The 25,538-nt window shown below is 40.5% G+C and overlaps 1 protein-coding gene across 2 annotated transcripts in view; it reads right to left on the minus strand.

Moving 5' to 3' along the window:
- The window catches only part of GLP1R (glucagon like peptide 1 receptor), a 91,462-nt gene that overhangs the window by 58,375 nt on the left and 7,549 nt on the right, over nucleotides 1–25,538 (minus strand). Inside the window, exons 1-3 of one of the 2 annotated variants that reach the window (XM_087776733.1) lie at nucleotides 8,507–8,578; nucleotides 2,686–2,782; nucleotides 1,268–1,378 (exon numbers count right to left, since the gene is read on the minus strand). In XM_087776733.1, the coding sequence (XP_087632859.1) occupies nucleotides 1,268–1,378; nucleotides 2,686–2,755 (181 nt within the window). In that variant the 5' untranslated portion in view covers nucleotides 2,756–2,782; nucleotides 8,507–8,578. Of the gene's footprint in view, nucleotides 1–1,267; nucleotides 1,379–2,685; nucleotides 2,783–8,506; nucleotides 8,579–25,538 lie in introns of those variants that run through there. The other variant, XM_087776732.1, reaches the window with a different exon arrangement.

Here is a 25,538-nt window from a genome sequence, read left to right on the forward strand (position 1 = left end):
ATAATGACAGTTTAATAAGGAGAGAAAAAGCGGCATGTGCAAAGCAGAGCAAGGAATTTATTCACTGCTTCCCATCAGCAGGCAGATGTCCAGCCACTTCTTGGAAAGAAGGACCTCAGCATAGGTAACCATTACTCCCAACCTCCTGCAGACCCCCAGCCTACTGGCCTTGGGCACGGCGTGGGTTAGAAAGAGCTTTGATGCTGTGCAAGCAGTGTTCAGCAAAAGCCAAACTACTGGTGCATTATCAACCCTTCTAGCCATAAATACAAAGAACAGCACCATATGGGCTGCTGTGAAGAAAGTTACCTCCATCCCAGTCAGACCCAGTACAATCTCCACCCCTTATTCCATACCATTTGCATCATGCCCAGGTCCCACATTATCCAATCACGTAAGTATCCTCTGACCACCCCATCCCATTCCTTTTCTTTCTCATTCCTGAAATCCCTTCGTACCAACACTTACAACATGTACCCCACACTTAAACTATCTTTACGTCCAGTCAGATTTATACATCCTCATTAATCAGTATCCTCTGTCCCTTAACAGGGGCCAAAGCCAATTCACCACACCAAGGTAGCTCATTAATAAACTGTTTCATTTAGACTTCAAAACATAGAAAGGTCTTCACAAAGAACAAGCTGTACAAGTCACTGGTTTCAAAGACAGCATACTAGATGAAGCAATGTAATACACATTGCCTTCAAGTGCCATCAAGTGTACATGTAGATAAGGGTGTAAAATCTAAAGGTGACATTCAGTCCTTCGGAGAAAAAAAAGGTCTTTGCAACCACTGACAATGCCTTCATCCTGCAGCATCCTGAGAAATAAGTTTATCTCAGGAAGCAGCACAAAACACTTTCGGCTTTAGACCTTTTTGTCTTTATCTACCACAGGATGACCTACCGTCTAGCTTTGCTACTTTTATCTCAGTTTTCAAACTACACCATTATTATTGTTAGATAGCCTTCAACAAGCACCACAGTACTATTTTATTAATAGTTACCGCTATTCAAGAAGCAAAACCAGATGAGAGCACAAGAATCCAAACTAAATACAGCCCTTAAGAACAGTCTCTTCTCTCATTTTCATTTTCCCTTGCTAAATGGAGATAAAGAGTATATCATACTGAGCCCCGTTCCTACTTTTATGATGCAGAGAACTGACTACACTTACAGCCATTTAAGCCAATTTTATCCTTGCTAAGACTGTGCAAGGCAAATGTGGTTGGTTTAAAGCTGTGCCTACAAGGAAAGGCTCTTACCTGCGCTAGCCCAGGGGAGATACCAGGGGCAGCTGACATTCACGTAGGTGCCGGGCAGTCCATCTGGCCAGCAGGCGTAATTGTCAAATGTTCTGTTGCAGAACTTGCCTTCTGCAGAGAGATGGAAGGAAGGGTCATGCCACTACCATGGATTAACACTGCAAGGAGGAAAAGACTGAAGAGCAGAAGATAAAAGGAAACATGGACACATGCATTTAAGCCATAACAGCATTATACAATTAAGCTTTGATGTGGAGTTAAACGAGATTTATTTGTCCAAAAGAGTTTATCCCCACACAACAAGAAACTGTTGTTTCAGGGGGGAACTGAAGAACAGATTAGGGGCTTTGACTAAATCAAGGTACAAAAAAGGTAAATCCATACTGATCCAATTCCTGTCTTTTCTCTTTTACACCCTTATGCGTCTCAGTTTAATTTAAAATCATTTTTGCTATGAATACTATAGATAATCATTCCTGAGAATGGTTCACAGTTGTGCAGTTGGAAAGTCTAGCCTAATATATAGATCCATCAACAAAATACCCACACACAACCATAAGTTTGCATTACAGCTTAATCAACATGAGAATACTTCAACTTCAGATTTATTAAACTGTCATTCTTAGAGGGCAGCACTCAACCACCCAACAGGATAATGGAGCAGAGGGAGATGAATGTTTCCCTGCCACTGTTGTCATCAGCTACTGCTCTCACTCTGCCATAATAATGCAGTTAAGAGAAGGAAAATCAACAGTTTTGAAATAATTCTTCACAGATACAACTTTAGACCCATCTTATTTTTCTTAGTGTGTCACAAAAGCACTGAAGCACAGGAGAGGCTGCACTGTGTCCAGTTGTGAGCGGCATTGAGAAGTCACCAGTGTCCTCTAAACATCATGATGCAGGCACATCGCAGCTGCTCTCAGCACATTACAGCAGCTCAACTGCTAAGACAAGCTGCATTCTCATTTTCACTAAGGCACTTTTTTTTTTTAAAGCCATTTCAGTATTTTACAATGCTCAAAATAATTTATACCAACTTTTAGGCCCACAAACTGCTAGGTCAATGTGAACGGTCCCAGATTTCCTAACACCTGTGTGCTCTCTCAATCCTGATCCCTAAAAAGGTTTCAGGGGTATTACCTTAGCATACTGCTTTGATGTGCTACAGCCACCACTTGCCACTGCAAAATACTCCGGACCTAAAGACTAACATCTTTACAATGAAATTGTTCTATAAAATGCTTCCTCAGCAGAGGGAAGAGTCCCACAGAGAGCAGGCAGAAGCAAATGGGATAAAGAAGAAATGGACTGGAAAGTAAGTTGAAGAAGTATTTTCAAGTTCATCATCACTCCCTTGTTACTGTTATCACACATTTTAAAAATCAATACATCCTGTCCCTACCAAGCAGGCTTACCTGCCGCAATGGGGGGTGCCTCATACAAGTATTTCAGGCATTGGAGCTGATACTCCTTCCACTTCTGCATAACCCCAGAGAGGGACCCATCTGAACTCTGAAAGAGAAATCATGAGTCTCAGACATTGCAGGGATTTAAACTGTGTATTTTTCATGCAGCCTGAGTAGGTGGGTGTGAAAATGACTGCCACAAGCCAAAACAGCACTGCTTATCCTAAAGGGTACAAGATGCTGCTATGCATTTGCCTGACTGCAACCAAAGAAATCCCTTTCTATTTGTACCGAAAGGAACTTAAAAAAAATCCACAAACAACTATACAGTGTCCTCGCCGAAACCCAAACTGAGCTAGCCTTGCTCTCTTGAACATGCCCCAATTATGTGATTTATTATATCATGAAAAGACAGGGACAGCAGCAAGTCCTTTCAGGAGAGGTTTTCTTTCCAACAGCAGTATTTCTGCTATGCCATAAATGAGACCAAGTTAATTCACTGCAGATATTGCCCAAGCATTCCTTCAGAAGGTGGATGAAAGCTTTTCCAGCTCAGCTTTTCTTCCATGAACAACAGCTTTTCCCCGCATCCAGCATATTTTTCCTGAAACCGCAGAAAGAACAGGGACCTCCTTTCTGCACAGTTCGACAGGCTGCAGGTTCCATCGTCAGCTACCCCAAGTACTGAGGGGGCAGGGGAAAAGCACGTACAAACTCTGAGCACAACAGAAATCAGCTGTTATTAAACTGCAAAATTTAGCACTGGCTGCTCACTCAACCCTAGCAGACACCCCATCTGGCTCACAGAGGCCCAGCTCACTCATTGCATTTAAGTAGAGAGACATCAGTCCTTCTCTCCCCTCTCCACATTTGTGTAAACTGAATTACAAATGTCAGGCTTAGTAGGCTGTAAGTGATCAATAATGCAGCTAACTCAGCATTCTTTTTCCAGAGGAAGGTCCAGCATGGGTATCTCAGACATACGATCAACACCATGAACCTAATGGTACAACACACTAATACTGAGTGGAGGAAAATTCATTTAATCCCAGCTGTCCATCAATTTATTAAGTGAAGCATAAGGGTAAATAATCCTTGTAATTTTACCCTCACAGCTTCAAATGCTAATTTTTATTTTCCATTTGTGCTTCTAAACCTGTTTCAGATGGTTAGAAGGAAACCAGGGCATGGGAAAGACTGTTTCAAAACAAAGCAGTCATTTTAAACCTATACTGCATTTCAGAAAGCCAAACTGAATGCTGTCCACTACAACCAATGTGACTAAAATTTACACACCAGTGCAATCACCTTGGTATAAAAGAACAGAAGTAGAACTTCTGGCATTTTTGGACTACAGAACTCTCAAGTCCTCTTCTCTTGTATCCTTCCGATAAAAAAAAAAAAAAAGTTAAAAAAAACCAGAACACCATATACATCACACTTCTGCCTGGATTAAGCCACTACATTTAATTACAAAGATGCTCTTGTACATGTGATGAGAAGTACAATGCTTAGTAGATACCCATGTTGTGTTTCAAGAATAACTGCCTATATTTGCATGCAACATAACCATAGCTAGGGCCTCACGGCCATAATTTTAGAAGAATTTAGCCAGCTCCCCCAAAGTCAAAACAAGCACAAGCCTGTGGATGTTTGAAACTCTGACCCTTGTATGCCTGATTTAAATCATCTTATCTATGCCAATAAATGCTGCCGAAGTCTGTCTGTGCTAAAGTCCCTAGTGTAAAATGAATGCATCCTACTGAATTTTAAACCCACGTGCCTATGGAAACACACAAACCAGTAGCATAGTGATCTACACTCAACATACCTGAAGGAGAAAGAAAATGTCATCACATAAATTAAGTCTACAGGTGTGTGTAGAGAAACACATAACCAGTAACTCTAAAACTAAAATGCCATCTACAGATCCACATAGGCTGAATAAGGATGGGTGACGAGTACAGGCAGAGGGAACAACTTTCAAACCTAAGTTTCTCTCAGGCAGTCTTAAAATGTAACTTTCAGGTTATGCATTGTTTAAAAGATCATTTTACAAGAGTGGTTATTGAAATCACACAGGACTGTTTCACCACCCTCTCATCACCAGGTTAACACTTTAATAAATGAATTTGAAGGAACATTTTCAGGATGAACTCTGAAATTATGATTCAGAATAATTTCAGAAGCTACTAAGTGTCACACATCTTCTCAAAAAGTAACTATTGATCATGCATGCAGATGACCACATCAAGTTAATCCAAATTCAGCTTTTAAAATCATTACAAGATAAAGAAGTGTACAGAGTTTCACTTAGAAGCAACACTCTACCTTTTAAAATATCCTGAAAATATCCTAAAACTGCTTGCACTAAGAAAATTAGCTCTTTTGGAGTCAGCAAGCCTTAAAGTACTTTCTTCTAAATCAAGTTTTCATATATTGCCTTCATGAATGCAGGAATAACCAGCTTTAATTACAGCTTAGGAAAAAGCAAGCCTCTATCCCTCCATTTAATGAAAAAGTAGAAACATTCTACTTACAGTGGTTTCTCATAATGCGAGAAGACAACTCTAACAAGGAGATTAGCAAACTATAAGAATAAAATAATTAGACATGCCTTTTTGTGGAGATGACTGATTTGGTAGACAGTTTTCTATTACCTATGTTCTGTTGCAATAAGACAATCAAATATAAATCCCAAGACTACATAATTTGTTCTCGCTACACAATGGTTTACTCTGGTTCAGCTAAATACCACATGTTGTTATCAGACAAATTGACTTAAATTTGATTTTAATATATGCTAATCCCCATTTCCCAGAGATTTTGGCCCATGTGAACAAGAATCACAAGTTATACAGCGCCACAGATTTACAATGTGAATAGTTATTCAAATAAGAGATACTTTATTTTCTTGGAAAGTGATTTAATTCCTTCTGCAACATCAAAGCACTAAACACACATATACGAGGGCAAGGTTCCTGGGTCAGTACCCAAAATTTGGAGCAAATTGCAAAAGTTCAAATAGCTTTATTAAACTCAGGACTATATTTTTGTTGCTAAAAGCACTGGTCCTTGCATTTTAGTTGCGGGTTTGTTTTGTTTTGTTGTTGTTGTTGTTGTTTTTTTTTTTTTCTCCCCAGTTATACTCAACCATGGGAGGAAAAACAATAGTAGTTTTGCGGTGGTGAAAATATATCACAGAAGGATAGTGGAGGAGAAGAGGATGGAAAAATGGCTGACTGGTTAAGGTGAAGGAGTCAGAAGGCAAGAATGGATGAAGGACATTAAGGAGGTGAGTAACGGTGCAGCCTAAGGAGCATAAAATGGATGCAGAAAAATTAAGACAGGCAAGAGCACAGAGACTGGAAGCCTTTCAGTGTATGTAAATAATTAAGCGTAATTAATCTCTAGTGATAAATTAGCACATTCAACAGGCTGAAGACAGAATTCCTTACAAATCCTTAACACCTTTATAGAAAAGTCTCTTTCTGTAGCCATCATTTGTATTCATAGACCTACTGTAAAAGGAAGCATTTTAACCACTTTTCAACATCTTTGAAACTATTCTTGCTACGACAAAAATGGCATCCACACAGATCCAAGGTGATCAATGCTACAAAAGCATTATTCTAACACAGTGAAATCTGAGCACACAGAGTATAAACCTGCAGGGGGCTCAGGCCAGACAAAATGCGCCATGAAACAGCATCATTCAGAGCGGAAGGGAGAATTCTCAGAGCTTCAGAAGCAGCCGGTGACTCCTGGGGTTATCTTCTTCTGTCTTCTCCCATCACCACATAAAAGGTCTTACATGCAACAGAATAAGAAATTCTTCCTTGCATTTATACTTCTTATGTCTTTGGTTGTCTGTTTTTAAATGGGAACACTTACAGCTTTTTCATGCTTTTAACATTTCAGGATAATAAGCGAGACTTCAACTTGCCACTAAAGGCTCATATGTAATGTTACAACCACTGGGACCTCCAAAATGCTAATCTTAGTCTTCAAAAGCAAAAGCTAGGCAACCTGGCATTGAACCACACTTCAGTATGGCCTTGGTATTCTTCCCTCGGGTAGTAATGATGACATATCTACCTTGTGGGAGGAGGGTTCAGATTACATTTACGGCCTTTTATCTCAGAAGCACCAGTGAGTTACTTTTAAACTTTACTGCCCTTTTTGAAAAGTCCAATGCAACACGTTATTTCAAGGCTATTCTGCTCAGGATCAGCACAGCAACTAAGTCCAAGATAGGTGAAGATTGCACATTACTAGCTTTATGCTCATTCTGACTTGACATTCTTTCCAGTATAATATGGATCTTATTAAATTATCTGTTATGTCAGCATAAGCTATAGGTCTGCATCAATAAAAGCCAACACAGAGTGAAAGCTAAGCTGGCCACCTAACAGGTTTATTCAATTCATAGCATGGACATAAGTTTGAATTTATGAGACAGTTTTGTCCTCAGTTCACAGCCCAAATGGGGCAGAGCACAACACTGCTACCCCAGAAAGCTTTGCTGTGACCCAATATCACCTTGCATTTATTAGGATGAGATTCCTCCTGCCCAAGAAAGAATGATTTCCAGATTTGAAACTTAAATGAATTCATTTGTGTGGGGCTTAAATACAGTCACTTTCCTGAAAGCACTTTCCCACCTGACAAGACACTTTGGCTTGCCACAACAGCACCTCTGGGAGCAGAAGTTTAAAAACAGAGGCTATAGCACAGCACAACTCTGCAACAGGGCTAGCTGTTCACAGAACAAACTTATCTCCCCCTGAAATTTGTCATCACTTTTCTCCACTTCTAATTTGAAGTAAATATGAAAGCATATGAATGGCAGGATGCCAAAGAGATGAGATTTAAGCTGATTTTATAACTACTTAGTTCAACTTCTGTGTAATGAGCTAATCTGAATCCATTATAGGCAGCATCTCCAACAGTCCAGTTACTCTCCTTTAAGTACTGAAGCTATGTCAAAGGAGGAATTACATCAAAAATTACAGTGCTGTCTCTACTATAGATAGTACAAAAGAAGTATCATTAAAGATACCTGAGCAATAACTTTTCCAGAGATCATAAAATGAGATCATACTTTAGGACATCTGACATCCCCCAGATTTCTGTATTTGTCACGTTCTCTTCCCATATTACATTGCCCAGTATCAAGTTTAATGTAGTCATCTGACATGCAAGACTAAGTGATCCTTTGAGGTAAAGTCATTTTCTGTCCCTTCTGTAGGGCTGCTTGACTGATCAGATGATATAACATTAATTATGCTTCCCAAGTCATATTTTACAAGATACTTCAGCAGCAGTTCGATCACTCTGGACAAATCCCTCACCCTTCAGAAAAAACGAACAGGGGATCAAAACAACTTTTCTTTCAGATAAAAGTCTATTGCCAGCTTCTAGGAGCTTTTCCTGTAAACGCTTCTGTTCCTTAGTTACTGATGAACCAACGACTTCAGTAGCTCAAGAGCACCAGAAAAAGAAACCTTTCGGCATCCTCTGTGCTAGTGAAAAGCAGCAAATGATGAGCTCCCACAAAAGGAGCTACTGGATTCAGCGAGAAACTCCCTGGCGACATCTGCCAGCTGAGTTTTCTCTTAGGCTGCAGCAGCTTAGCACTTACAATGAGACCTTCAAGAAAAACAAAAAGTCCCAGGACTTTGATAAAGGCAAGTCTTGAAAACCACGCTTCACCAGCTGTCTAACCATGGAGACCCCTCTATTCTGGCACTGTTTTAAGACTTCAAGTTTCAAGACATCAAGCTTTTGAACTCAAAGCTGCAAGAGCAAGCTCTCATCAGGCACTTACATCCGATCAATGCACAGAAGAGACGCTCCTCCTCTGCCGGCCTCTTCAGAGCTTCTCAGCCCAGACTGACAGCACACCTCCAGTCCTGAACAGTAACATTGGGCTTTCAGGAACTTCCGAAAACACACAAAATCCCCCCCATTCCATTTCATCCTCTGCCTGAGCAGCTTCAAAACAGTATTTCAGCCCATCCAAAGAGCATCCTGAAAGAACAAACACTCCTGTCAAAGACAACAATATGTATAAAAATACCTATGTGGAGTTTTCTTGGTTTGTTTGGGGTTTTGTTTTTGGTGGCGTTTGTTGTTCTTTTGTTTGTTTGTTTTAAATCAGAAGCTGAATCTCAGGATCCCTCTCAGCCAAAAACAACCACTGCACCACATGGTCCCTCATCCTGGCCTGCCTGCCCTCATGCCTTTTTCATCTTCTTTTGCACACCTGCACAGCTTCAGAAGGAAGGGTTGGCTCTGCTCAATCTCATGGCAGCCCATCGCACAGGGCACTAATCACCACCCCATCTCCCCTCATTCTTAAGACCTGTTCTTGCTAGATTAAGGAAAAAAGGATAAGTATATGCATCTCCTAAAGAAGGTTTGAAAATGCAGATTTCCAAATGCAGAATGCTTCTGCCCAGGGTCTCAAATAAGGCATTTTAAAGAAGAAAAACAAAACTGACTCGAGGCATATTCCTGCTCTCAGTACTTCTGTTGAGTAGGTACAGGCAGCTCCCACTTCAGCTGACTTATTGTTTCACAAATTGTTCCAAATACATAAGCTGTCTGAACAGGTGGGAGAATTCAGCCCTGACCACAAGGGTTTCCACTCTGGGACCAAACAAGCCAGGTCTGTCCTGGGATGCTCCATCTGTGCTTTGAAACTGAGCAGTTTTCTCTTCCTATCCCTGAAATTTTTGTTTTGACAAGGTGCATTACAATGAGAATAATATCTCTTGGCCCCTCACATTTTCTGGATCAAGGCAAAGTATTTGGCATTCAGAAGCATGGATGTCAAAGCAAACTTTTTTAACACCTAAATCAACTTGCATAGTATACAGTCTTAAAATCACGGGAATAAAGTACAGCCTAAGATTTCAGCATGCTACAAAATTAAGCATCATCTTCTAGAGACATAAATAAATAAAATCAAACTCCTGTAGGTCAGGTAGGACAGACTGCAAACGCATTACAAACTTGTGTTCCAAGGGTTATTCTATTGTTTCTGTCTTCAGTGATGGACAGACCTGGGATGAAAAGTTACCTGCAGAGTTTTTCTGCCCCATGAAGACCTTTCCCAGCCTGGAAAGAGGTTTCCTCTTTGGTCACTGTAGGATCCATGAATCTGTATGCTTACAGTTGAAGCAGACACATATTTAGATTGACAGCCATTGTTACCAGAAAATACTATTTTCATTACAATGTCTTTCATCTGTTCTGGTAAATGTTGCTGTCAAGGATGTATTACACGAGCCAGTCATAAAAATGACAGAAGAAACTACTGAGCAACTATGCACAGAGAGGGAAGAAAAAAAGCAAAATCCAAAAGCAACTATAACTCCCAAACTCTTGGAGAGCAGAAAGCAATCCCACAATTTTAGTGGGAGACATAGTATGCCAGCCATCATGAGAATTAAATGATCACAGGACTCCTGTACAAGGAGTTGTACTTTGCATTGCAAATCTAGACACATGCTTTGCAAAGTGCTCTTTAGAAGAGGACTTTTACTGATGCAGTTATACAACAGAGCAAGCAAAACAGCAGAATAAAGAGTTTAAATTGCATTTTTAGATGGATACAACAGGTGTACCACTAGAAACACTACGGAAGGAACAAAGGCAAAGTTGAGCAGTGTTGTGGGAGCAGGGTAAGCTACAAAGCAGAAGATGAAAAGAGTGCTTCAGATCTATCCTCACAGATTTAGAAACAAAATGTAGCCTATGCTACTGGAAGAGGAACTCAGCATTTCATTAAAAATGTTGTAATAACATAAAATCGTAGAATGGTTTGGGTTGAAAGGGACCTTAAAGATCATCTAGTTCCAACCCCCCGGCCATAGGCAGGGACATCTTTCACTAGAACAGGTTGCTCAAAGCCCCATCCAACCTGACCTTGAACACTTCCAGGGATGGAGCACCCACAACTTCTCTGGGAAACCTGTTCCAGTACCTCACCACCTTCATACTAAATAATTTCTTCCTTATATCTAATATAATTCTACCCTCTTTTAGTTTAAAACCATTTCCCCTTGTTCTATCACACTACAAGCCCTGGTAAAAAGTCTCTCTCCATCTTTCTTATAAGCCGCCTTTAAGTACTGAAAGGCCACAATAAGGTTTCCCTGAAGCCTCCTCTCCTCCAGGAAGAACTACCCAAGTGCTCTCAGCCTTTCTTCATAGGAGGGGTGTTCCAGCTCTCAGATCATTTTCACAGCCCTCCTCTGGACCCACTCTAACAGGAACACATCTTTCTTGTACTGGAGGCCCCAGAGCTGGACACAGTCCTGCAGGTGGGATCTCATGAGAGCAGAGTAGAGTAGAGGGGCAGAATCACCTCCCTTGACCTGCCAGCCACCCTTCTTTTTATGAAGCCCAGGATACGGTTGGCTTTCTGGGCTGCGAGCACACATTGCCAGCTCATGTCCAATTTTTCATCCACCAGTATCCCCAAGTCCTTCTCTGCAGGGCTGCTCTCAATCCAGTCATCACCCAGTCTGTACTGATACTGATGATTGCCCTGATCCAGGGGCAGGACCTTGCACTTGGCCTTGTTGAACTTCATGAGGTTCACATGGGCCCAGTTGTCAAGCCTGTCAAGGTCCCTCTGGATGGTATCCCTTCCCTCAAGTGAATCAACTGCACCACTCAGCTTGGTGCCACCTGCAAACTTGCTGAGGATGCACTCAAACCCACTGTCTGTCATTAAGAAAGATATTTAACAGTACCAGTCCCAATACAGACCCCTGAGACACCCCCTTATATCATATCTGTTAGTACCGTACAGGGTCTTGAATACTGTAGAAGCACTAGATGCCTGCATCTGGGCAACTGACTCATCCTGAAGGTCTCTGAGCTGCTGAAGCAAAACAAAGCAGAGAACATCTGTCAAAGCTGGACTTCTGGCTCCTCTTGCTGTGGTTTAAAATGCAATTAGTTAAGCTGGTTCTTTATGACATACTGAACCAAGTGCATTTTAAAGGATCGGTTTCTTAAGCTTATAACTGACTGGTTTCTCTCTAACAGCCAGCAATGGTCCAGTCCCAGAGCTGGCTGAGCAAAGAGACAGACAGAGCCTGCAGTCCCACAGAGCCAGGGAATTGCAACATTTGAGTTTCCAAGCACAAAAAAAAAAAAAAAAAAAAAAAAAAAAAAAGGATTTCACAAAAAAAAGTAAAAGTAATCTTCATCACAACCCCAGGGACTGAGAGAACATCACTTCGTTGTAAATAACCTGTATTTTCACTAGGCAAGAAAAACTCTAAATCTTTTCACTTTTCACACCAGTGTCCCAAGGAAGTGAAGCTCCCCTCAACTTTTCTAATGACTATTTAACAGTCACTCTTCTTAAGAGCCATGGTGCTGGATCAGAAGGCAAGGTGTAGAGAGTTAGCTATTGTTCCCAGGATCACAAATCCTATAGCAATGTAAACGTGGTCACCAGTTTGTCATCTCCTCACTGCAATCCTTCCAATAAGTTCAACAACAAGAAAAAAACCCAACTAAATCAGACATATTAACCTTCACAGACTTTTCTCTCACTGAATGCATTTCCAGTTACACTTTTTTATTTTTAAACAAACTTAGTTCTCCAGTTTAAAAAAAAAAAAAAAAAGGATTTGAAAGAAAAACAATCACCACAAAGCTATTTTAAAAACACCACTACACACAAACCCCAAAACTCCAGTATATAATTTCATGGGTTCTGCATCTACCATTGTACAGAGATTGCTAGAGAAGAATGCAATCAAATCTGTATGGCTTTTGCAGTTCTAGTTGAGAGCAGTAGTTTATTTTGGTTTTAACTAAGGCAAATTAACTCCCTCATCGTCACAGTGGCTTAAGGTCCACTATCTCATTATCTGCCATATTGCTCTTCCCTGCCCACCCATCCCCCTACCAATACATAGCACCTTTGCAAATTGCTAGTATTTTCATCAACAATTATGACACATTTGACAACAGAGCATACAAGAGAAGCTCTGCCAGGGAAGCTCATTTTCCAGACATCATCTGTTTTCCTTCCAAATATTAAATAAAAGACAATTCAGAGGTACACCTTTGCATAACATAATGACATGGGTTTATCACATCTAGACAGGACAGAACCCCTACAACAATATCATTGCAGTATTGCAGCATATACAGTAGAGTTCACATTTACTTGGTTGGATGCAATGTGGTAATTTACAGCCCGCATACGATCTTATACTTTTCAGCATTCAACCCACACGACTGCCAAGCGTTATATTCCAAGGGCTTGATTTGTCAGAAACAAGACAGGAGCAATGTTGCATAAAGGCTAGAGTCTTAACTCAGCCCAATACGGAGAAGCATTACAATGAACAAAAAACAAGTAATAAGACAAATGAAAAAGGTGTACTGAGATGCTACCCAGGGACTGCACTCTGATCACGTGAAATGCAGAAGTAATACAGGTTGACAAACAAGGACCAAATCAACATGCCTGAAATTGGATGATCATGTTATTTTATCCAAAATTTGAGGGGAAGATCTTGCAGTGCCTGGACATCAAAATCAATAGGGGGCACAAGCTAGAAGAAAAAAAAATCTGGCACTACACTCTACTGCAGCAGCATCCTCAGAGCTGTGTTCCCAGGCAGAGGGAGCCAGATGACATCACCACTTCCAGGGACCACCCAAACATGGAACTTGTATTCCTGCCTTCATCCCACCTCCCATGTCCTTTTCCTTCCACCTTCCTTTAAAACAGAAGAGTTTAGCTTCTAAACTCTAAACTCTTCTAAACAGAGCTGCCTTTTTTTTTTTTTTGGCTATGCTCCTGAAAGCCTCTAAGCAGAAAGGCAATTTAAAGCATCAACTTAACTTGACAACAGCCTGCCATATTTGTGAGGTCTCGGTAGCTACGGCTGTAGAGTCATCTTTCTCCAGAAGTGATGTTACAAGCAAGAGCCAACAGCAGATATGAGCGCACTACAATGTTTGCTTTCATTTGCAGAGGCCAATTCAGCTTCCTTGAAGGCAAAAATAAAACAGCTCCAGCGTGAAACCTAAATTTTCTGCTTTTTCATTCTCTGAGGACAGTCATCGCCATCTTCTACAATATTTAAAATTACAATCAGATAGAATTCATCTAGTTGCAGGACACAGGAATGAAAGCCATTAAAATCAGGATCTTTCATTAATACTTCAATTGACAATAGCTTTTTCTCACTCCCACCCCCTTTTTTTTTTGTATCTTTAATACAGGACTGATGCTTTTTAGAGCTTTCCATAGGACTAAGCAGCTGAAGACTTTGAAATCAAGGAATTCCAAACAATTCTTAGCTGTTCAGTATTTCATTGTAACAATTGCCACCTTTGACTCAAATGATTTGGCAGGATCAATAACACCCTCCCCTCCTCCCCCTTTACACAAGTAGAAGTACCTGTCAAATTTATCCAGAATAGGTTTACTTCCCAGTTTTCCTAAGTTCCTCTCAGCCAGGGAAACAGACTACAGAAATACAGGCAAGTCAAGTTGAATCACAGACTTTCCTTGCTTGAGGACTGCAAAGCAACTTATGAACCACACTATTACCACAGGAATCAGATCAGGCTTTTCCTCAAATCTGAATTAGTCTACCACAACACCTCTTTCAAAAACAAGACTAGTTTCTTCATTTTGGAAGCACAGCGGAATGAAAATATTATGAGAGATGCCAAGCGTTACAGCAAGCGAATGGGTGACCAAGACACAAACAGACTCTGGGAGTTCTGTCTTCTGGTTCCCCCAAGATGACGACAATAATATCAGTTCTCTGAAGTTAGTACCATGACAGATGCATGTATAGATGACACAGAAGTTAATAAAATTAAAAATCCTTCTGTATGCTTAATCTTGCTTCAGTACACCTTTTCCTTGAGCTCAGAGGATTTTGTAGTTTAAGAATTTTAATAAAAAACAATCCTCAAACATTTCTTTCAGTAGTCAATATTGGGCCAGTTTATCAGACATTCTACACCACGAGTCTCTCAAACAAACAAACCAGCAATTTTTCCAATTCCTTCTCCGAGTATTTTGATTGGGTAAGAAATAAAATGAGTAAGCAGTCCACAACCCATTTCGCTATCATGCATGCATCAGCTCACTGTTCTCCCTGTTCCTCTACATTCTTACCTCTGTTGCATTAACCTTGCATACATAGTATTCAGATACTACTACTCAGTCCCTCTTCTGCGCAGAGATCCTGACATTGACTGCCCAAGTTGAATCAGTAGCAAAGGGTCTATGCATTAGTTCTGCAAGGCAATCCCACATGCTACTGTGCTTCTGCCTCCCCAACAGTAGCACAAGAGAGGAATTCAGATGCAACATGTAACCTGTAGTTTTTCAGAAATTTATCCCTACCCCATCTTCAGGCCACTTCTAGCAGGCTTTGATCTTCGTCAGTTGGAGTCTCACAACGTAATTTTCCCAATACGTGGGAAATCGGTGGGTTTTCTTCATTCCGAATCCTTACCAGCCCCAGGGACAGATCTGATTTCTTTACTCCTGGCAGATATCACAGCTGTCAGCCCCACAGATCTGCTGTGGCAACAGCCAGTTTCAAAGACAGTCATAACTCTCCACGGAGTTATGCCTCCCCCCCTCAGCCTTTCTTTCTTTTCCATACTCTTGTAGAGGTATATGGAGCTAAAGAGGCTTGTGGCTTAAGCTACAGAAGCGAATTGCGATTGTGTTGATGTTAAAGCTGAGTGGACTTACACTTCCTCCCACCCTTCTTTGGGAAGACCTTCAAAAGAAAGGGGAAAGTGAGCAACAGAGGAAGACTGCTGTTCAGGCAGCAAGCACACTGGTTTTCAGAAAGCAAGAGACAGGATAAAGCCCAAGAGCAGTGTGAAACAACTTCATAGGCCAAGCAAAGAAAAACATGCAGAGAGCTTCTCAAGAAAGCTGTCCAGCATGCACAAATGGAAACACAGAAGAGCGAGCTGCCGCTCCAGTCAAATCTCTAACCTTTGTCAAAATGAGTATTTTAAGTTGTGCACAAAGCTTCCCACCCCCCAGCTCCAATTTTCAAAGCACCAAAGGAAGCAAGGACCATGCAGTAATAAAGCTGAAAATAGACAGGTCACTTAAAGGAATCAAAATCATTCCATTAGTTCCATGTTAGTAGTTTCACAGCCACATATTTCGCATCTGACATTAACCTTAAATCAAGCAGCAATTGTAGGGACAGAACAGATTCGCAGAGAAGAGGCTAGAGAAAAAACTTGGGAACTTAACTAGCAGTGGCTTTATTTGACATGTTGTCCTTTCCAATAAAAATTTGCTCTCTGAACTAACTTGCTCTGCAAAGGATTTTTATGTTATACACCTCAGTTCATCCTTAAGATGTACTTCTGCAGCACAGAGTCATCTTACAGCATAACTATCAGCATTTAAAGCAGCATAAACCAGCACTGCTGTTGAAAGAAGTGGTTTCTCTGTCCCCAGAGAAAGGTTTTGATTTCCTCCCCTACACCTCACTCCCCTTTTCTCCTTATGCCACCATAAGCACTCGTGCCATCACACTGTAAGCCAGACAGGAAAACTGTCAAGGGTAAAATTAAACAGGCAAAATGTTTAAGAAGATAAGAGTTGCTGTGAAGCAGAGACAAAAGCAGCACAGCTCACAGTGAGGCATAAGAATAATCTTAATTATCCACCATCTTAGAACTAAGAGGAGCTTAAAATGAAACCCACAACCTGTACAAAAATGTTAAGCTAGGAGTCAAATGGAGTCAAATGTTTATTACTCACAAAGAAGCAAAAAGAATTGAGGACTTCTGCTGTTGGAGAAATAGCCCTTAAGGTCTCTTCATCTATGCTCATTACACCTTTTGCCACTAGGAATGGTACATGGCAACCATGGTGACCTTGAGGCCAGAAGGACCCATGATGACAATCTCATCAATTTCCTGCATAGCACCTTCCAGAGCCCCACACTAACTTCTGCATCCATCTCACACATACTAGCTTAACCAGAAAATACCACTCAGACACACACATCTAATCTTGACTTGAAGACTCCAAGCAACAGAGAATCCACTGCACCCTTAGGCAAGCTGCTACTGTGGTTGATTACCCTCAGTATTGAATTCCACACTTATTTCTGGTCTGAGTTGAATTAACCATGCAAATAAGTTTCCCTAAAAGGAATTACCTCGCAAAATGTGAAGTATGTCACAGTAGTTTTAATTAATAAAATGGGACTGATATAATTAAAATACACCTGATTCAATTTTCCCTAGATAACAGGTTGGTTAGTATTTGTGATGTTAGATCATTTTTCAGCCTTTTCACAACACTGTTGGATGAGTATCAGATTAAACAGCTAACAATCACTAGTGAAAGCAAACACAAACTGAATTTTTCATAGTATTGCTACCATACGGTACTGTGCTAACACTCTGCTCTGGAGCCCTGTGGAGGAGAGGCCAGACTCCTCCACCCCACTGCTGTTAAGACTGCGCTGGTTTCCAACAAAGGAGTCAGCTGTCCTTCAGCCCCAGCCGCTGCAGACTTTCCATTAGCATTTTTTAAACTGTTAGTTTGTACTTGTTGCCATCAGCGTCCTTACCTTTTTGTTGTACATCATTGCTGGAGTTATTTTATCCGCCACTTCCATTTCTTGCAAGAATGGTTTAAGTTGTTACAGAAGACCACTACACAGCTGGCAGTACTGGGGACACTATCAGCATCTTGAACACCTCAAAGTTAAAAGTATTTGTGCTTTTATATGGCAATTTTTTCCTTTCATGTCATTTTTACTCTTTCAGCTTTGCAGCTGCAGATGCTAGCTTACATTTCTTTCTACTTTTCCAATTAGAAGAAGGAATGCATTGGGTAAACAAGTCAAAATCTGTAGATGGAAGTGCTGCAGTATCAGGGCTGTAGATCACATCTGCTTCTAGAGATTGGTAAAAGCTTTCATGCCTGACTACCTTGCCCAAAAAATAAGTCTGTTCCTCAGAGCTAGCAAAGTAGCACGCTGATATACTACAGACAACAGCCCCTCTTCCACCTCGGGTATCTTTTTGCTTTAGTAGCATAGATTCTGGGGATAGAGAGTTCACCAAAATGTTTAAGTTTAAAATAGGTAAATTAGCCACTCTATGTGAGCATTCTGCTCAAACATCACACCAGCCACACACGCATGTGTGTGCATACACACACCCCTCTTAAACCCTTCCAAAGCACCTAGAGAATACAGCATTACATGCCCCTGCCTTCTTCCTTTCTTGCTGTCTTTTTCCTCTCCCTCTTACTGAGAGAATGTGGAGTCTAGGAAGACATGACTCAAAGCACAGGACCTTAAGTGGATTCACAGTATAGAAGAGAATAGTCTCCATTCACTTTCTAACTTTAATTATTGGATTCTACCTAAATGTCTCAGCTGTTTTATCCTCCTTTCTCACGCATACACCCACATATAATACTTAAATTCATTTTTACTTTGTATGCTATGGAAATCCAGCAGTTCTCAACCTAAGATTAGTGTCTCCAAAGCTGTCCAAGATGCTTTTGCACTTTTATTAGAAGAGCACCTTTTGAAAGGAACCACAGCTTCTCTCTCCATGTCTTATTACTCTGTCACACCTAACTTGCAACAGGCTGAAAGCAATCACCAATATTCCTTTAAAAAAAGAAACCCACACCCACAAAATGAACCAAGTTATTCTTCATCACTAAGTAATAAAATCACAAATTTTAAACCCTATGAAGGACTAGTCAGTAGATCGGATACACCTTTAAGATGGACATGTGGTACACAGACACTGTAAAATATGTTGTAATTAAGATTTTACCTAGTGAGCCAAACATTCTTATTACCCATGTAGAATTAAAAGTATTAAGTAGAATGGACAGAAAAGAAAGGTCAGCTTTGATTATATTCTTAAAGCCCATAGCCAAAATCAGGCTAGAAATGGCAGGTACAGGAAAAACCTTGTGCTCCAACAACCTGCAGGAACAGCTTCTGTTCAGGTCACTGTAAGGCGCAGCTTCCCTCCTTTATGGCAACCAAGATATATTCAGATCCTGTGAATAAGTTTTTGTGCATGCAAACCTCTCTCAACATCCTTTGCTCATTTTAATAATTGGAAACTGTTGTACAAGTCATGAATTCATTAAAGTTTCATCCTTTGTACTTCCTATCTCCAAAACAAAGACTCATTTAGGTAGAGTGTTAAAAGAAAAAAATAAATTTTTTATCAGCTTTTCCAAAACAAAAGAAACACCAATGCTCATCACTACAACTTAGCAAGGCTCCAGTTGAGTACAGGATCTCACTAAGCTGATCGCTATATAAACAAGCGTTTAAGGCAAAAAAATAAGAAATCCCAAAATCCTCAGTCTTAACTGGAGTTGTTCAGAAGCGTCCATTTTATGGAATTCAAGGAAAGAAACAACACAACCAAAAAAGGCAGTAACTCACTACATGGAGGACAGGAAGACAACTCTGGCCAGTGCTGGGACACACTCCCTGGAGGAGCCCATTAGATGAGCAGTTTGGGCAACGGGTCAAACACACAGCAGACTGGCCAGCTTGCCTGCTTTGTTTCTATCAAAACTTTTAATGGAAAGGACACTAACCCGCAGAACATTTCTCTTGTCAGCGTACTTGGACCAGAAATGGTCAAAAACTTAAGAAGGTGCCGGGGTGGAGGAAAAGACAGCCGAGAGGGAAAAGAAGGCTAAAGAGAAAGTGATTTAGTCAAGACCAAAGCAGGCTGACACTTTCCATTCCCAACTATTCAAAGTTTCTTTTCCAGTTTGGATCATAAAACTAAATAAAAGACAAGCGTTGCAAAATAAGCACAAAGCAGTTAGCTCACAATGGTATTGGAAGTTCAGCATTTCCATGTCAGCTGCCTGTCATCCCATACTTGACAGCGTTCCAAGCTTGCTACAAGTTTGCTATGAAATTATCTTCTCATTTCCCAGCGACATAGTGTGCTGCCTTTCAAGAAACACTTTTCTTCTGTGCTGATCCCAGCTGTCCGGTGAGCAGGATACAGACACTTTGAAGAGTATAATAAATCTGTTTATTTCCAGAGCTTGATTTTGCTCCAAATATTTCCAGCATGACAAAAATAGGGGAAAGAGGGAAGAATAAGAACCGCTATAAATTAAAAACAAACCAAAAAACTCCAGAGGCCATAAAGCAGCATCAAAGATCATCATCTCAGATGTAATTTGGGGACAAGAGAAAGTATTAGGAATTCAGGATTTTTATGCAAGTCCTTTCTAGCACACTCTTCATCAGCCAGTACACAGGCTCTCTCCCCCCCCCTTCTCTGAAGTACAGGCATATTCACGAATTACTTGAACATAGGAATTTTCTTTAAAGCTTTATTTAAGCATTAAGCCAAGCAGCTCAGATAGAATGGCAAAGCCAAGATTAAAGAGGACTGTAAGTCTTTCTGTTGAAGAAAAACTAGAGAGTATTTTCAAAGACAACAGGGGACAGCACACAGCAAAGATTAAAGTCAGGCTGTGAACCAAATTGCTGAACCCGCGGAGAACTCTACAAGCAAGGGGCAATACAAGGGACAGACATGAAGGAAACTAATTATTGAAAGCTTGAGCAAGTAGAAAGTTAACCTCATGAACTATAAAGGATGTTTACATTACCTTTGTTCTCTCAATATTACAGCCGTTAAGCTTCCTAAGTAGTATGCGTAGCACCGACTGACAGCTTAGTTTGTTACTAAGTGCCTGGCTCTAAAGAGTATACTGTTTAATAGTACAAATAGTCTCATTGATTAAGATGTCTACCACACAGCTGTAACCCCTCCTCCCCCTGCAATCAATTATACAGGAACCGAGAACACTTTCAGAAAACAGTCCTTCAACCCTGACTCAGTATAAAAAGGGATTCATACTCTACTGCTTTCTGTAGCTACTACAGATATTTCCAAGGCACCTATTGTATTAGCATCTAAGCACACAGACTTGGTATATTAAGCGCACACAGAAGACTTCATCACTACCACTCCTTCCCCAAAACAGGTATTTGGAAGGGGTCATCTTACTGTATGGATTATAGCAACATGCATGCGAGGTCATCCTACCTTGTTATTAATAGTGAGAGTGACAACCACTCCTACTTTCTATGCAAAATGCAAGACAACACTGTAACCCATTTCCCTATTCAATAATTAAAACATATGCCTACAGGAATGTTAATCACCTAACTCAATCTCCCTAAAATGAAGAGAGTAAGATATTAAAACTTTGCAACTTTAAATCTTTCTGTGCAAGATAGTCAAGGGAAAAAAGCGAACACACCCCCAAGCCCAAACCTGGGCTTTCCTTGTCCTCTATCAGCCACAAGATGTTCCACCAGACTTGCACAGGGACCACAGAGACACATTTAACATAAATCTTGAGCCATCTCTGTTTCTTTTCTCACCTGACTATTCCATTCCCTATTCCTAGAAGAAAGTCTTTATTTGCAAGTGCAGGCACTATACAATATAAAAAGAAAACTAACAAAGAACAACAGCGTGTGAATGAGCCACAAGTTTCAGTTTGGCTAGACTCCTTGCCACCAACAACTAATGTCTTGGATGGCACATCTCTCTTAATTGCTCAGACTAACCATGACTACTACAGCAACAATGTGGACAGTTTGTTACCCATCTTCTCCTCTTTTCTTTCCCCTGTACAGAAGTCAGAGCCTTGTCCCTAAAGAGGACCCCAGCTACTTTTTGTGGCTGAAAACACGTACTTCCCACCCATCCCCACACAGAAATTTCAGTTTTCTGTTGAAAACAAGAAACATTTTATCCTGAACAGGTTTTGAAAGAGTTTCCCCACAATATACCACCACCCTCCCCCCCCCACAAAAAAAAAAAAAAAAACACAAACACACACACACACAAAAAAACCCCAACAACAAAAACCCCCTCTCTATTATCTTCCTTCTGGGAAAACAAAGAGCATCCTGGAAGATCACCATAAAGGTCCAAACAAGAGACTGCTGTTCACATTTGGACAGCCTGTGACACCCTTTTGCCAAAACCATGCAGAAGTAGTGAAAGCTGCACTAACTCAAGGCTTCTTTTACAGAAAAGTAACAGTCTACAACTGTAACGGCTTCCTCTAGAACTAATATGTAGGGGAAGAGATTAATCCGTGTAATTATTTGCCCATTTCCCTACTCATACAATGTTTCGTTGCTGGTGCAATCACGTAAAGGTCTATTTGAGTCCAATCAGGTGATTATAAGTCTATTGTATGAATATTTATTAGACCATTGCATCTTGAAAAGAGTTTTGAATGGTGAAATACCACATGTAAACTCATTCCCTAGTTAATTAAGAAGGATGAAGGGTGGTAGAGTGCGAAAGAAGGTAGGAGCAAGAAGCAAGATGAAAGCTTCCTTGAGTCATTAGAGGATGTCCCAAGACTCATTTACTGTAAACAGCAAGGAAGTAGGAAAACAGATTAGGAAATACAGAGCTCTTTGGCTGCGCAATGACCCATCAGCATGGATGCTATCTTACCACACAAATAAATACATAAATAAGTAAATTCTTCCATCACAGGGCCAGCTCTAGGTAGCCCTGCTTGAGCAGGGAGGTTGGACCAGATGACCTCCAGAGGTTCCTTCCAACCTCAGCCATTCTGTGATGCCAGCCCTGAAACACCAATGTAGCTTAGACATCAAAACAAGTAAGAAATCAAGAAACATAGTTTCAAACTCCAGCTTTGGTTCCTGCGATTTACAACCATCTCTACAATTGCAAGGCCATTAAGTTAAGAGTTCAAACCATAAAGCTAACAGTCTTTTATCCTTACATCTCATTAGTAACAGAATCAGTTTTATTCTAGAAAGCTTCAATAGCCTGATTCATTACCACCAGGTGTCTTAATCCCCAAAGGGCAACGAACAAATTCAGAGCATACTGAATTATTCTACAGATATCTTCTAATGCAAGTTTATCCCTTAACTAACAATAGCTGCCATTGGAAGTCTATAGGGAGCTAAGCTGAATGAGACTGAATGCAGGTTTTTTTAAAAATTTGTGTCAACTTTCAGCTAAATTCAACTAATAAAGTGCTGAGGATCTAGGCTTAAAGTGCATCTATCACAACACTAAATGTGTTGGAACTTAGTTTTCTGAAATACTGTTTGAACAGGATGTTTCTGACCACCTTTATACCTGAATGTCTCCTGTACCATCTCTGTGACGCTTCGTATCTCATTTAGAGAAGTCATACATATTAAGGATTTGGGGATTTTTGAAAGAAGTCCACTACAAATACATCTTAATTTATTGATGTGCAATTTATAACTATGCAGTGTCACTGTAAACGGCAAATAATAGCTTCCTGTCTTCTTTTCTTTTTTTCCCCGGAGTATACTCTGCTTGCAGTGTCATCGAGTTTAAAAGGAATAGGATCTTTTTGTTATTCTTAGAGTGATGCATTTGGAATGGTACTTGATGAATTTTTCTTCGTTAAGAAATGGTAATGAAAAGGACAATAGATTAGAGGACACCACAGCATCTGACAAAAGCAAAGACCAATAGCTATTTCAAATAATTCAGATCAAATACTATAGCTTTAAATTTTCCCATCTCAAGGGATTAAAAAAAACTAAAAGCTTCATTCGTTCTGTATAACTAGCTTTGTTCAGCAGAATATTTTTATTTGGGAGGAATGGGACTGAAGGAGGAAGATGGGGATTGACCTAACAGAATATCACCAATCCAGTGATACAGGGCTGTATCTCTTATTTGTAACCCATGCACAGCTGTACCAATATCCACAACACATTTAAAGGTGACTTACGTGAAAGTGTAGGGTTTTTTTCCAGGGTCTGGCTCTTTCCACAACAGCAGTAGCACCTCTAGTGATAGTAGGGCATAGGAGGCAGGCTGTTACCTTCCTAGATATCGATGTTCCCTTCAAACTTCGTGCTTCCTACTCAGTTTCACCTACTGAAACAGTGAAAAATTCAAGCACTGCTGCCTAGATTCTCACCCTGTCCGAAACGCAGAGAATTTGGATTTCTGTGTACAGAACTCCTCAGCACAATGATCAGTCTGCAGAGGAGTCGAGCCAGCCATAAAGGCAACAGCCTTCTGGACTTCCCAAGCCAGTCAGGTACCTTGCTCTGCCGCCCTATTCCCACTCCCAAGTGGTTCACTCTGAGTCTGAACAACACAAAGATCAAATCAGGATGAATAAATTAATTCATTTCATAAAGTAGTAACTTGAATAGAGCATTCTGTAACTTATAAACCAAGTCTTTTGAAAGTTTCCTGGTTCTCCCCCTCCAATTCAGCATAAATTAAGACACCTGATGCTTATCAATGCTTCTGTACACCCAGCCCTTTTTGTATGTCAAAATGTCTTACAGCAACTCTTCAGCAGCTTCTGTACAGCACTCTAGACATGTCAGAGGAGCAAAGTTATCAACTTCCATCTTGAAGAAAATCTATGAAGAGGCTACTGCATTGCCAGGAGTTTGTGCATGTTAGGAAATGAATCCTACGATAGAAGCCCACAGATATCAGGCATGTCAGTCTCTCCCAGAAGGTTTGAAAGGCAATAATTACTACTTTTTCACACCACGGCTTAGTAGTTACATTAACCACATACTTCAGAATTTCTACCAGGCACCTGCAGAAGCAGAAAACTAGACCAGAAACGCCCTCCAAAGGGAGCAAGGCTTGCTTTACCTGCAATAGTTCCGAGTCAGCCTCCTTTACAGGAGGGACCAAAGAGCTCTGCTGGGCTGCTGACAGCACATATGGCACGCTGTGCCTAGCATTTATCTTCCACTCGACAAAAAGCTAAGAAAGAGATGAATATCACAGAAGGATGGGAGAAAAGTCAAGAGAAAGCTAGTCTAAGGTCTCCAACCCCTTCCCAAAGATGGGGCTTTAGAGATGAACAGCAGCAGAGAATACAATCTTTAGCCACGCCCACCAAGGCTCCTGCTAACATGCACATCAAATACTTTCTTGTATGCTTTGTGCACATGTGGCCTCAAATCTAACAACTAACAGAGCACAGACCCTTTGTCCTTTCTTCTTTCCATTAAAAGCTGACTGTGTCATCTTGAAAAAATAAAAGATTTGGTGATGAGATCTCCGCAATTGCAGGGACATACCATGCCCTCTCACCTACTATCCTCCTAATGCCCTATACAGTGACAGCAAACTTCAAAGAAAAAAATGGATGTTCTACAATACTATGGAAGTTCAGTTCTGGTTTAGGGTGGTTTTTTGGTTTTGGTTGGTTTTTTTTTTTTTTTTTTTTGAAGGTGGGGGCAGGTTTTGACACCCATCAAGGTAACAAGGTAATCCTCCGATTTATTTGCTCTAAGAGATTCTTAGAGGACCGAGTCACACTTGCGGCAGTTGAGAAGTCATCTACTTACCATCCCTCCTTTATTCCCCCCAATCGCACCCCACGTTGTCATGCAGTCCAATTACACTCGTTTTATGAGGGCTTTTTTCAGATGCTGAGAAAGACCGAACTGATGAAAGAGATGAGCAAATGCAAAATTTGACTCATAATCTGATCATATTAAAAACAAACTCTTTGAAACTTAGTTGCAAAGAGTTGAGCTGCAATGAAACAACTGGAATATGCTTTGAGCAAAAAAACATTTTTCAGTTTTCAGAATGAAACAATACATAAGGATGAATATAGCATCCAGGAGATGTTGGTCAATACCATGAGCAGTGTTGATATTTATAGAGCAGAAAGGGGTAGTAATATTAGCAAATGGAAGAATAAGACAGTTGTTTCCTATGGGAAAGAAACACAGAGAAGTTTGTTCTAGCAGAAT

The sequence above is a fragment of the Nipponia nippon genome, unplaced genomic scaffold (assembly GCF_047370975.1).
Source record: "Nipponia nippon isolate SJK-2023a ecotype South Korea unplaced genomic scaffold, ASM4737097v1 scaffold_4, whole genome shotgun sequence".
Classification (NCBI taxonomy): domain Eukaryota; kingdom Metazoa; phylum Chordata; class Aves; order Pelecaniformes; family Threskiornithidae; genus Nipponia; species Nipponia nippon.